General features: G+C 43.9%; 9 protein-coding genes across 9 annotated transcripts; 5 read left to right on the forward strand and 4 right to left on the reverse strand. All coding sequences in view use genetic code 12, as the record gives it.

Moving 5' to 3' along the window:
• Positions 1-75: 75 nt before the first annotated feature.
• PGUG_01451 (uncharacterized protein) lies at positions 76-1320 on the forward strand (the record flags this gene model as incomplete). The annotated part of the gene is made up of 1 exon (XM_001485730.1): positions 76-1320. The coding sequence occupies one exon, from the start codon at positions 76-78 to the stop codon at positions 1318-1320; it is 1245 nt and encodes a 414-aa protein (XP_001485780.2).
• A 383-nt stretch (positions 1321-1703) lies between these two features.
• Positions 1704-2564, reverse strand: ATP4 (F1F0 ATP synthase subunit 4; the record flags this gene model as incomplete). Its single annotated transcript, XM_001485731.1, has 1 exon — positions 1704-2564. The coding sequence occupies one exon, from the start codon at positions 2562-2564 to the stop codon at positions 1704-1706; it is 861 nt and encodes a 286-aa protein (XP_001485781.2).
• A 788-nt stretch (positions 2565-3352) lies between these two features.
• On the reverse strand, positions 3353-4507 carry PGUG_01453 (uncharacterized protein; the record flags this gene model as incomplete). The annotated part of the gene is made up of 1 exon (XM_001485732.1): positions 3353-4507. The coding sequence occupies one exon, from the start codon at positions 4505-4507 to the stop codon at positions 3353-3355; it is 1155 nt and encodes a 384-aa protein (XP_001485782.2).
• A 257-nt stretch (positions 4508-4764) lies between these two features.
• Positions 4765-5712, reverse strand: PGUG_01454 (uncharacterized protein; the record flags this gene model as incomplete). The annotated part of the gene is made up of 1 exon (XM_001485733.1): positions 4765-5712. One exon carries the CDS (start codon positions 5710-5712, stop codon positions 4765-4767), a length of 948 nt encoding a protein of 315 aa, XP_001485783.2.
• A 140-nt stretch (positions 5713-5852) lies between these two features.
• PGUG_01455 (uncharacterized protein) lies at positions 5853-6689 on the forward strand (the record flags this gene model as incomplete). Its single annotated transcript, XM_001485734.1, has 1 exon — positions 5853-6689. One exon carries the CDS (start codon positions 5853-5855, stop codon positions 6687-6689), a length of 837 nt encoding a protein of 278 aa, XP_001485784.2.
• A 340-nt stretch (positions 6690-7029) lies between these two features.
• Positions 7030-8856, forward strand: TPO5 (Tpo5p; the record flags this gene model as incomplete). Its single annotated transcript, XM_001485735.1, has 1 exon — positions 7030-8856. The coding sequence occupies one exon, from the start codon at positions 7030-7032 to the stop codon at positions 8854-8856; it is 1827 nt and encodes a 608-aa protein (XP_001485785.2).
• A 214-nt stretch (positions 8857-9070) lies between these two features.
• TIM17 (protein transporter) lies at positions 9071-9532 on the forward strand (the record flags this gene model as incomplete). The annotated part of the gene is made up of 1 exon (XM_001485736.1): positions 9071-9532. One exon carries the CDS (start codon positions 9071-9073, stop codon positions 9530-9532), a length of 462 nt encoding a protein of 153 aa, XP_001485786.1.
• PGUG_01458 (uncharacterized protein) lies at positions 9082-9546 on the reverse strand (the record flags this gene model as incomplete). Its single annotated transcript, XM_001485737.1, has 1 exon — positions 9082-9546. The coding sequence occupies one exon, from the start codon at positions 9544-9546 to the stop codon at positions 9082-9084; it is 465 nt and encodes a 154-aa protein (XP_001485787.2).
• An 839-nt stretch (positions 9547-10385) lies between these two features.
• Positions 10386-12671, forward strand: YAK1 (serine/threonine protein kinase; the record flags this gene model as incomplete). Its single annotated transcript, XM_001485738.1, has 1 exon — positions 10386-12671. The coding sequence occupies one exon, from the start codon at positions 10386-10388 to the stop codon at positions 12669-12671; it is 2286 nt and encodes a 761-aa protein (XP_001485788.2).
• Positions 12672-12718: the final 47 nt, after the last annotated feature.

Consider the following 12718-nt stretch of genomic DNA (forward strand, 5'->3'; position numbering starts at 1 on the left):
TTTCGAAATTCAAGTCAACGAGGACCAGCCTATTCGCTTCCAGTTTATTACATTTGCACCCTATTTTCACTTGCGATGGAGGTAGAAGTTATAGACGGTCCCGAAGAGGCTCATATTGACCAGGAAACCCAGGATAATTATCGCATATGGAAAAAAAACGCGCCGTTCCTATACGACTATCTCACCACCCATCCGTTACTATGGCCTTCTTTGAGTGTTCAGTTCTTCCCTGACCTCGAGAAACTCTCAGTTGGCAGCCAAGAGTCGCTGGATCCCGAAACCGTGGCGCAAAGACTTCTCGTGGGAACTTTTACTCTTGGAAAATACACCGATTCCATCTCCATTCTTCGTCTTCCCTATTACACGAATCTCTCGCGCCATGTCAACATTGACCGACTCAATTACCACGCAGACAAACAGGAGTTTGAAGTTACCAGTGCTTCGTCCAAGAAAATTTCCACTGTGCAAAAAATTAATCATCTTGGAGACGTCAACCGAGCTCGGTACATGCCACAAAATCCCGACGTAATTGCAAGTTGTAACAACTTTGGCAGTGTCCTGGTGTACGACCGCACCAAGCACGCCAACGTGAAGACGGCATTGGCCGACACAGACATTAGTCCTCCACAATTGCGTCTAGTAAGCACCACTAGTTCGCACGCCGATATATTTGCAATTGACTGGAATCGTCAACAAGAAGGAACCATAGCGTCGGGCTCAATGGACGGACAGATGTGTGTGTACGATATCCAGAAGATGCAAAAGGACAACGATGAGGTTCAACCAATATGGAGTACTAGTTCTGAGTCTGGAATCAACGACCTCGAATGGGTTCCCAACCACGATAAATTATTTTTGTCAGCCAGTGACAACGGCGTGGTGCAATTGTACGACACTCGCCAGCAAAATGCTTTATCGACGTTTTTTCATTCTTGTGCCGTGAACAGTGTGAGTATCTGTCCTGGTCAAACCACCACTTTTGCGACTGGTGACAGCAATGGTCAAATCGATATAAGAGACATTAGAATGGCCAATTCCATTCACCACATAACCAGCCATACCGACTCCATCACACAAATCAAATGGCACCCCAATCATCGACGAGTACTTGGTTCAGCGTCCAGCGACAAGACAATGCGAATATTCGACGTTGCCAACGATAAGCTCTTATTTATCCATGCTGGACATATGCTAGGAGTGAACGACTTTGACTGGTCTTTGCATGACGACTGGCTCGTGGCGACCGTAGGAGACGATAATTCTTTGCATGCATGGAAACCTGTGATTGAGAGCGATAAATTAGCGACTGCAACAAGCTGAAAAACCAAAGTGGTATAATTCTGGTTAACTGACGATAAGAAGCTTGATATTTGGTATCTAGAGGAATCTTGAAGAGGTCTGCTCTTCAACACTGAAAATCATAGAATGCTCTTGAGCTAAACTAACTGAAATCAAGCTTATTTTTGGTTTGAGTTGACACTTGAATTATCATAGCATTTTATGTGATTGAGATCGATGTTTAGTTTGCTAGTGTGGCACGGAAGGTAATTTATATTTGTTGGCAAGTACCATAGATGAAGAATACTCGTACTATAGCTTCTACCTATATTTAGTATTGTAGAACACTTGATCTCTCTTCATACTTTTCTATTGTTCTCATTCTACACCTTTCTACACTTCCTCTCTACTCATGTATTGTTCTATTATGCCTTTGCGAACAACTTTTCCACCTCAGCAACAGACTCGGCCAACACGCGGTCTTGGAACTTGGGGTTCTCCAACTCCTTGTTAACCTTTTCCACAACAGACTTGATCAATTGCTCCTGTTCCAATTGTCTTTGCTTCTGTTCGAATCTGACCCACGAGTCCAATGTGGACTTGGCGGCTTGGGCCACAGCAGCCTTTTGCTTCAAATCAAACGATTCGGCTTCCAATTGGGCGGTTTCTTTGGACACGGCGAACAACAGTTTGGTGGTGGAAACCACGTCTTTCAACTGCGAAACAGACTCGATTCTGTCCTTGACGGCAGACACATGCTTATTACGTGACTCGTTCAACAAGTCGTTGACTTTCTTGACTTCTCCGTCGGCCCATTCGGTATACAATGGAGCGACAAATTTGGCGATCAATGCCGAGAAAGTGGCAAAAGTAATGACCAAAATGGTTTCGTCATGGATAATGAGCAACTCATTGGAGATTCCGTACACGGCAGCAGCGGCAGAAGTGGCCAAAATTCCGGTTTTAGACAAGTAGTTGTTACCTGGTAAGGCATCAACGATGGAGTTGGCTTTTTCTTTGGGCTCAACTGGACCAGTAGCCATGAAACGCATAGCCGCCGGAGCGTTGCGGCTCATGTTTGAGACCACAGGACGGATACCGACACCTCTCAATGCCAATCTGGAAATCATTGTAGTTGGGTTGAGGAAACGAGAAATTGATTTTCGGTGTCGGCTCGCGACATGATTGGGCGATGTAGACTGCCTAAACGGGAAGGAAGTCAACCGCGAAGCGGTTGGAAATAAGAGGGAAAAAGGAAATTGAATAAGAACAGACAAAATGTCCATGATTTCTGTTGTTATGACGATTTCTATATGACCCCTTCAATAGACATTATTTTATTTCCATTTTCTTTTCACTTCGGTATCTACATCTTCTCATCTACTCACTAAATTGTTCGCTCCATTACATTCAATTCCATCAAGTTCAATCTCATTAATTTCAATCCCGAACATTCAATTCATTTTCAACAATTGAACTTCGTTCAATTGTCTCATTCTGCAATTTTTCTTCTCACTATTTCATAAATCGCTCGCTCAGTTCGTTCATGTGCTTGTCTAGTATACGGTTCAATTGTCTTTTTTAGATGCTCGTCGTGAACTACTTTCTGCCTAGCTTCTTCCTGTGGCTCTGCTAGAGCTTCGTAAGCTCGCCTATCAAATTCACCAAGTATATCCTCTTCTACCTTTTTGCCAAAATCTTCTGCTGTTGGACTTTGAAGTACTTCTGGTCGCAGCGACCCTTTTACGGCTGCCAGCAGCTCTGTATCATAGTTTCGGTTGCGGTTGGTGGTTCGTTTTTGTTTTAATTGTTGAAGTCTCGCTTTGCGTTCCAGAGCCTGTTGCTCGAGACTCATAGAGAGAGCGAGCAGATGAGTTCGCGATGAGAAAGTGAGCGAGCAGTGAAAGAGGGCAGATGAAAAAAGAGCATACATGAAATGAGAAATGACAGCGGGTAGTTCTTCATATGATCTTACGAATTTAATGGCGTCAGTTCGTATGTTGGAGCATTTTTGTCATAAGTGAATAAATATATTCTTATCATATTGGTTGCAAATGATGAAACTGGCTGCACTCTACAAATTTGGCTTTCCAAAACCATCTTCTAGTGCCCTCCTCGTCAATACTTGCTTATAATCAGAACCATGCGTTTTCATGTAAACCTCATCTGGATACCTTTTATCGCCAGTTTGCTCGAAAACTTCAATTCTTTCAGTTATAATCTTCTTCACTATATCAGTGAAAACTTCTGGTTTTATCGCATTGAACATATGTGACCCTCCAGGAACATCGATTGGATGTACAACACCTGCTAAAGCTTCACGAATAGCCTGGACGGCTTGGTCTGGAGCGGTATCTTTTTCTCCAACAATGTGGTAAACTGACGTTTCAATTTGACCAAACGAAGGAAATGCTCTGCGAATACTGGAGCCTGATCCCATGAATGTCAAGTACTCTTGAGATGCTTGGGTGCTAGTTAATGCTTTGTTTGACACATCATAGTCAAGATGTTCATCTTCAAGCATGTTGCGAAGAATAGTATCGTCAAATGCCCTGAAAAACGACTTTGTCTTGTAAAACGAATAAATGGCCAGCTTGTGGTCCTGTCCTTCTTCCACATCATACTCATTGGTTATGGAACCTTTGTTGCGCCACATATTAATGCCCATAGTCAATAGCTGATCGCTCAATTCGTCAGCATAAGCAACGGGGTTCAATGCTATTATTGCGTCAAAAAGGGTTGGTTCAAAGTAGGCCGAAGTCAAGGAAACCATGCCACCGCAAGAATGCCCCAAGAAAATGTTAACAGCACCTGGCTTTAAAAACTCTTGCGCTTCATCGATTTTGACTACCTTGATAACGTCCTTAGCAAAGTCGATCCAGCTGACTTTATGACCCAATTTGCTCTTGTTAAGAACTGCCGACTGTCCGTGGTTGACGCAGTCAATTGCAACGGAATAATTGACATTGGGAATCAAATTGAACCACTTGTCAATGTGGTAATGCCATATACCTTTGTTCATTCCAACCCCATGATGAAACACAAGATTCACCCTGGGACCACTCTTGGGTGCTTCTTTTCTTTTATAGGCTCTGTAGGCGATCTCCAATTGGTAATCGTCTTGGTTAAAGGATGGTTCCGCCAAAACCACTGAGCCGGGAAACCTTGGCCCAGTAGCTGTTGTAGTCTTGTCCAGGAAAGTGTATACGTATGATGAAGCCGGTATCATGAAGGTGAAGTAAGCTGAAGTGAAGGTGAAGTGAAAGCTGAATTTAAAGTTCAGAGCACACTCGTTTCTAGCAATTCGCAGTTGGTAGTTAGATTGAAATCAAGCTCAATTTAGCTGCGAAATCATCGGCTGCGAAATTGCGGGGAGAAGAAGCGAGACCGAGGTAGCTATAGTAGCAACAAGAGAAGATGAAAACGACTTAAGTTAGTCAAAACGGTAGTTTTCGTCAATTGCAATTTTCTTTTCTTCCTCCTTTTCTAATTTCCCAAATACTGCTCCACCAACCCTGTGAAAAATTCCTCGGGTATATCCATATGCTCTCCGTCCACTCGCAAAAAGGTCAATTTTCCTTCGTGGTTCATTTTCTCGAGACCAAGGTTGTCCTCTTTGTACAAATTGGTCTGTTCCATGGGAATAACGTTGCCGGAAAATGGATCTATTTCTCCAAACACCGCACTTTCTTTGGGATTGACAGTGGTATCTTGGCCAAATTCTACCATGACAAACTTTTCTAGCTCTCCGAGTCTCTCCTTGTACTCTAAGTGCTTTTCGTCAGCTTCATTGTTGATGGGAGCCAAGAATCTCGAGCGGCAAACGTACTTTTGGTAATCATGAGTATCTCGAAAATACTGCGCCGGTATCACTGTATGCTGAACCAGATCGTGCCACACTTGTCTCTTCAAAAGCTCATTGCGTCGTTTACAAAGCCAATCTCTCTCATTGGCACATTTAGGAAGCTCCAGTACCCCCATATGGGGTGAACCAAAAGTTATAAGGTTCGTTACAGTAGCATTGGGACAGGTTTGTACTAAGGCTCGAGCAAATAGTCCTCCTTGGGAGAAACCTATCATGTCGAAACCATGCTCAAGTTCCGGAATTGATCCTATCTGCTCGCAAACTGACTCTAACTCATCCCAAGCGTCGCCTACAAGTGACTTTTGTTGGTCTTTCAGTGGATCCGTATCAAGACTTACACGATGGACAACGATTCCAGGGTACTTGTTTTCGATGATTTCACCAGTTTTGATCATTCCCGACGAGTTGTAGTTGTCCCCGAGTCCGTGCCACACTACTACCGGACGATACGGTGGAGCCTTCAGTGGAATCGACAAAATTACTTGGTTTGGATTTTCATGTTCAGCTGGTGATATGGTAAATCTGGGCTCCAGAACACACCCTAATGCCAACAAGAGGCCTAAGCGCATTCCCACAAGTAAAGATAAAGAGCTCCAAAAGAAATATAAGGGTGGCCAATTTACCGTTCAGTAATTAGATTCGCGCTCCCCCGCATTGGCGCAGCTCATCGCATCGATCGCACGCTCATCGCTAATCATCTCAATTCACCATGGGGGAACAAAACAAGTTCCATCTAGGTTCAGAAGCCGAGGCTGCGACCCAGAAGTCTATACGGGCTCTTGTAGCACATTCTCGAAAAGCAGGAAAATCCGAGCCCATCTACCTCATAATCAATACTGTTAAACCCATGGTTCGCAAAAAAGATTACACTCCAAGAATCATCCCTGTAACCAACAAAATCGGCAGATTGCAAGACAAATCTGTGCTTCTTGTGACAAAAGATCCCTCAACTCCCTACCGTCATGCCCTCACCGAAAAAGATAGTGCTACAGAAGACGTTTTTAACCAGATCTATACGTTGACCAAATTGAAGTCGCTCGCCAAAGATCCCAAGAAACTCAGCTTAATGTTCAAGGAATATGATCTTGTGGTATCAGATAACCGAATCCACAAGTTTCTCCCCGATATCCTCGGCGCACAGTTTTTTTTGAAGAACAAGAAGATTCCATTCATGGTTCAAATGGCCCGTCCATCACCAGAGTCACAGGCTCAATTGACCAAATCCAAGCTGTCTACGAAACTCAAAGACAATCGCTGTGAGCCCAAGTATGTGTATTCGCAAATGAAAGCCATAGCGAGAAACACCTATTTTATTCCGTCAGCAAAGGGAACTTGTGTTTCCATTGTCATCGGCCACACCGAAATGGAGACACCAGCAATTGTTACCAACCTCAACGACGTAATTGGATACTTGGTTGACCTGAAAAACTTGCCTGTGGGAGGATTATTGCGGACAATTGAGAATATAGTGAGTGTCCATGTAAAAACCAGCGAGAGTGTGAGCATGGAGATCAAAAAGGAGAAAGGTATCGAAGAAAAAAACTAGATGATGAGTGATAATAGGGATGGAAGAAGATAAAGAAATTGTTGTAGTGACGGAATGTACACCTAATACGAGAATGAACTAGAACATAGATCTAATACTGAGAATAACTAATCTGAGACTGTAGATCTGAATACTGTCAAATAGAATAGCTGGTGACAGTACTGATCTCATTATTTAGCAACAAAACCAATTCTCTCAGATCGAGTCCTACATTACTTTTCACTGTTTCCACTTTCGCATTTCGTTATTCATTCCTTCTTCAATATCTCATTTTCTCATTTTCTCTCACTTTCTAATCTCATTTTCCATCTTCTCACTCTCACCTCACTGATCTTCCGGCATGGCCGAACCAACCGGCGCCAGTCGCCGCTCCTTGCAAATGCCCGACCAGATCCATGCATGGAGACACAATATAGGAGAGGCTTCAGGGCGAATACTCCACAACATTTTGGGAGATGCTGAGATCGAGCAGATTGAACACTTCAAATATGAACAAAACTTGCAACGGAAATTGACGGTTACATCGGTGATTGGTCTTGGATTTTCACTCATGGGGGTTCCGTTTGGGCTCTCGTCCACTCTATGGATCTCGTTGACGGATGGTGGTAATGTTACATTACTTTATGGATGGATAATTGTGGTGTTTTTCTCGCTTTGTGTAGTGCTCAGCTTGAGTGAAATTATATCGAAATATCCCACTTCGGGAGGTGTCTACCATTTCAGTGCTATCTTGGCAAACGAAAAGCACTCGCTCCGGTCGTCATGGTTCACAGGGTGGCTTTTGCTTATAGGAACCATGACATATGCCGTGAGCATTATGTTTTCAGGAGCTCAATTTATCTTGTCGATTTTTGGACTTAAAGACGCCTACTACAAGGAAAACGTATTGTACGTGTTGTTGGTGTACATGGGACTTCTCTTGGTATGTGGACTCATCAATCGACAATTTTCAGGTCAACTTGAAAGAATCAACAAATTGTGCATTTTATGGTCCATTTATACCGTTCTAGCAATTGATTTTTTGCTCATATTTTACGCCAAAAGGACCAATTCTATCAAGGAAATTTTGACAAACTTCGATAATTCAAGGTCCGGATGGCCAGATCCAGTGGCATTTATGGTGGGGTTGCAAAGTTCTTCGTTCACACTCACCGGTTACGGTATGCTCTTTTCCATGACCGACGAAGTCAAAAATCCTGAACGAAATATGCCCAAGGGTGCTATAAGTGCCACGTTCTTAGCTGGAGTCATGGGTATTATTTTTATTATTCCAATCCTCACCATTCTTCCCGAACTCACCCTACTTCTCGACAAGACACCTGAAGTGATGCCGATGGATTTGGTGTTCAAAATTGCTACAGAGTCATACATCATCTCGTTTTTACTTGCCTTGTTGCTAGTTGGTACTCTGTTCTTCCAAGCAATTGGTTCCTTGACCACAGCTTCTCGTGCAACCTATGCCTTTGCCAGAGACGGCGGATTACCATTCAAACACTTGTGGGTTGAGGTTGATGCCATAGAAGAAAGCATAGTGCCCAAGAATGCCCTCTACCTCTCGATGGTGGTATGTGCTGCTTTGTCGCTATTAGCACTAGTTTCAGCTTCTGCTTTTAACGCCTTCTTGGGTGCCTCGGTTATCTGCTTGGCGCTTGCCAATGGAGTTCCTATATTATTATCGATGTTGAACGGCAGAAAAAGTATCAAGGGAGGAGCGTTCCGGCTCTCGGTCTTTGGCTGGGCAATCAATGGGTTGTCGATCTTTTGGATTGCGTTTCTGACAGTTATACTATGCATGCCTCCAGCGATCAAACATCTTACCTGGTTTTCCATGAACTATGCTCTGGTGGTTATTGCCGCTTTCATGGCTCTAGCGTCAATTGGGTATGCTACGTGGGGTTCCAAGAGTTTTACCGGGCCTCTGATTGACACCGATTACTTTGAACTACACAATCTCAGCGCGAGAAATATGGTGAATAACGATGCCTTTGTCCCAGGGTCCGACGAAGACAAGGACGACGAAGACCAGGACGACACATTTGTGCACGGTGGCCCCAGCGCAAAGAGCGAAGAGGATGAAGACAACCAAAATTTTCAAGTTTTGTCAGACGACACCGATAACGAAGTACTATTTGAACGAAGATCAGAAGATATGGAAAACACAAAATAACGAACTAAACATAAAACTAGAACTACAGTCTCTACATTTATAGATATTATACGAGCTTATGCACTCTTCTCCTCTCACTTTCACTTTCTTACTTTTTACTTTAACTTTCTCATTTTCTCACTCTCACCTCTCACTATTTCTCTCACTATTTCTCATATTTCTCACCCATCCACCACTCGCCCGCACTCGAAAATTTTATTCACACTAAATCATCATGTCGGCGGATCATGCTAGGGACCCATGTCCAATCGTCATTCTTAACGATTTCGGAGGTGCTTTTGCTATGGGAGTGATTGGAGGTTGCGTATGGCACGGAATCAAAGGTTTCAGAAACTCGCCATATGGTGAAAGAATGTACGGTTCGATGGCGGCAGTCAAAGCCCGTGCTCCAGTTGTGGGAGGAAACTTTGGAGTTTGGGGAGGATTATTTTCTACATTCGATTGTACTGTCAAAGCCGTAAGAAGAAGAGAAGATGCATGGAATGCAGTTATTGCTGGATTTTTCACCGGTGGAGCTTTGGCTTTGAGAGGTGGATGGAAACATACTAGAAACTCGGCCATTACATGTGCCTGTTTGTTGGGTGTGTTTGAGGGTGTTGGTATGATGATGCAAAGACTTTCGGCACAACCTACAGTGGCTCCAGTGTACCCTGAGGAGCAGCCATTGTCGGCATGAGTAATGATGTACATAGGCAGAGAGGAAGAAGCGGAGACGAGACAGTAAAGGAATTTAAATAAAACTGACAATTAGCCTTTGAGTTGTCTTGGCTGGGCTGTCTCGTTTTCCAGTGGAGTTGAGTATACATAGTGGAATGATCAATGTGATGAGAAGGCGTAGTGTGAAATGAGGGTTGTCTTGTATAAAGTTCTTAGTCTTGGCTCAGTTTCACTAATTGGGAAATCTTGAATATAGCAGTATCGATGGGTATTTCTTCTTATCGATACTCATATGATATTGAGTTGTAGAGATAATGGTCTGAGCTATCTTTGAACTAGAGTTTCTGTAGTGTGTTTCAAGAAGATGAAAAATCTCAAAGTCCAATCCTAAGAAGTAGCTGAATTGTTATGGTCAGTTATTCGTATTCAACTTTCGTCTCTCAAAACGAACAAAGACCAATTCTAAGAGTTATGGTAAGTTCATTTTGACTAGTTCAGGCAACTGGTGAGGCAGATATCTGCATAAAAGCTAGAATGTTGATACCCAAGATTCTTTCTTTCAAGTGCTTCTCCACTTTACTCAACAGAAGTAACTTGAGACAATTTCAGATGATTCTCCAATTCTCTCAAATACCTACGCTCAACCGCCTTATTCATACAACTAGATTCTTACTTTCAACAGCCTCAATATATACAACTTCCACCTAATTTGCACCCAATCATCCACTCACCAATTCATATTAAAGAAAGCTAATTACTCTTATACTGAATATCAGTCTACACAACTTCTCGTACCCCAACCACCCCAACCACCCAAACCTTATACTTTCTTCTTATCTTGACTCAATAGTTGCTCCTGAGTCACCCTCGTAATGTGGACACCGCTCACGTGCCGCGCCTCAAACCTACCCCCGGTTGTCCGATACACTCTGCGTGAGAATCTCTCATGTCACGTGACCGAATGCCAGGGTCGAGCTGAACGCCAACCCTCTTCTCCGCTCTGCAATCCTAAAGTGTCAACCCCCCTGTCCATCTCGCTGATGGCGTACAATTACAACACCAACCGTCACAATTCGGTAGGAGGCAGCTGGCAACTTCCTCCGCCGCCGCCACAACCTCCGGTTTCTTCGGGGGCATACTCCGATTCTCCGGCGATGATGAATCACGATTTTCGAAACCCATGGTTTTCCGGGGGTCGGCCCCAGGCTCAGCAGAATGTAGCTGGACAGATGCTGATGGCGAATAGTCCGACGAAAACCCCTCAGCTTCCATTATTACAAACTCAAGTGGGCCAGCAACCCAAACGGCTCTCCCTCGTAAATCAGTTACCCACCACTTATGAAGACGAAACTCAGAATTCCGGACCTTTTATACACCCGCCGACGAGGGTGGACAATCCCTTCAATCAATACTACACAAATCAAGACGTTACCTTGGACGACCGTCGAATGTCGGTTGCTGATGGGTCGTATCTCAAATCGGGCTACAATGGATTTGCAGAACCGGGAGGTGGTGGAGGAGTTGCTGGTGCAGGCATTGCTCCACCATATGGTCAGGCTTCGTTCAACAATCTTCGGCGGTCGTCATTGGCCGTTGGACCGTTTATGGATGGAGGTGTTGCTGGGTACCGCAAGCCTGGAAGATCTGCCTCTGTGGTTCAATATCAACAATATCAACAAAGTGTGCTGGAAAAACAACACAGCTACTTCAGATTACCTGCTCCTCGTGCCAAAAGAGTCCATTCGAAACTAGATTTGCATCCCAAGATTCACCACATACCCAAGTACCGTCGAGCCTCGGTCAATTCCGTCCACATTTCACCGGTCAATGCCCTTTCGATTTACTTGACCGAGACATACCGCATCTGCCAGCCCAAAAAATTTCAGTACTCCAAGCTGACAAACCCCAAAAGAGTGCTCACCAAACCGCTGGATCCAAAGTACAATAATGGCTACGATAACGAAGACAGTGATTATATCCTCTACGTCAACGATGTTTTGGGCACGGAGGAGGGCCGCAAGTACATTGTGTTGGACCTCTTGGGCTCGGGGACGTTTGGTCAGGTGGTAAAGTGCCAGAACTTGACCAACCAGTCGGTGTGTGCAATCAAAGTGATCAAGTCCAAACCCGCATACATGAACCAATCTTTAACCGAGGTGCGACTCCTCGAGTTTCTCAACTCCAACAGTGATGGTAACCACTTTATTCGATTACTTGACACTTTCATGCACAAGGAACATCTCTGTCTTGTGTTCGAGTTGCTAGCATCTAATCTTTACGAGCTCATCAAACAGAACCAGTTCCAAGGTCTCAATATGCGGTTAGTGAAACTCTTGACCAAGCAGCTATTAGAATCCATGGCCCAGCTCAAAAGTTTCCAGATTATTCATTGCGATCTAAAACCGGAAAATATCCTCTTATGCCAGCCAGATAAACCCGATATCAAAATCATAGATTTCGGTTCGGCTTGCTTCACACATCAAACCATCTACTCCTACATCCAGTCACGATTTTACCGGTCTCCTGAGGTCATCTTGGGCCTCCCGTATACTGAGTCCATAGATATGTGGTCCTTGGGTTGCATTGTGGGAGAGTTGTTTCTCGGCCTTCCAATGTTTCCCGGCACATCTGAGTACAATCAGATATGGAAAATTGTCGACATGCTCGGATATCCACCTCGCCATATGATCGATGTTGGTCGCAATTCTACAAACTTTTTCCACAAGGTGCCTGCTTCTACTCCAGAAGGAAAGCATTCTTACACCATAAAATCTTACGACGAATACGTTCAGTATTTGGCATCTACAAAGGGTAAAGAAGAACAGAGTCAGAAGGAGCAGAAAAATAAAAACTATTTCAAACATCGTCTGATGAAAGATATAATATTGAACTACAAATTCTCGTCCAAAATGACAAACACAATGATTGAAAAGGAATGTCAAGAACGGTTATTATTGGTCGATTTCCTCACCAAATGTCTCAATATGAACCCCCTTGAAAGACTAACACCTCAGGAAGCATTAAAGCATCCATTTGTGAATGACGTATTGCAGCCATTGACCCCAACTCCACAGCCAGAATCCACTCAGAACCACTTTGCACCTCGTCGTGCAAGCACCCTTGACAATCGTATACAAGCACAGTACTCGCGTACGTAGTAATGCATGCCACGAAGAGAAATAGAGAGTAGAAGTAGAGTAAGAAG

The sequence above is a fragment of the Meyerozyma guilliermondii genome, genomic scaffold (assembly GCF_000149425.1).
Source record: "Meyerozyma guilliermondii ATCC 6260 scaffold_2 genomic scaffold, whole genome shotgun sequence".
Taxonomy (NCBI): domain Eukaryota; kingdom Fungi; phylum Ascomycota; class Pichiomycetes; order Serinales; family Debaryomycetaceae; genus Meyerozyma; species Meyerozyma guilliermondii.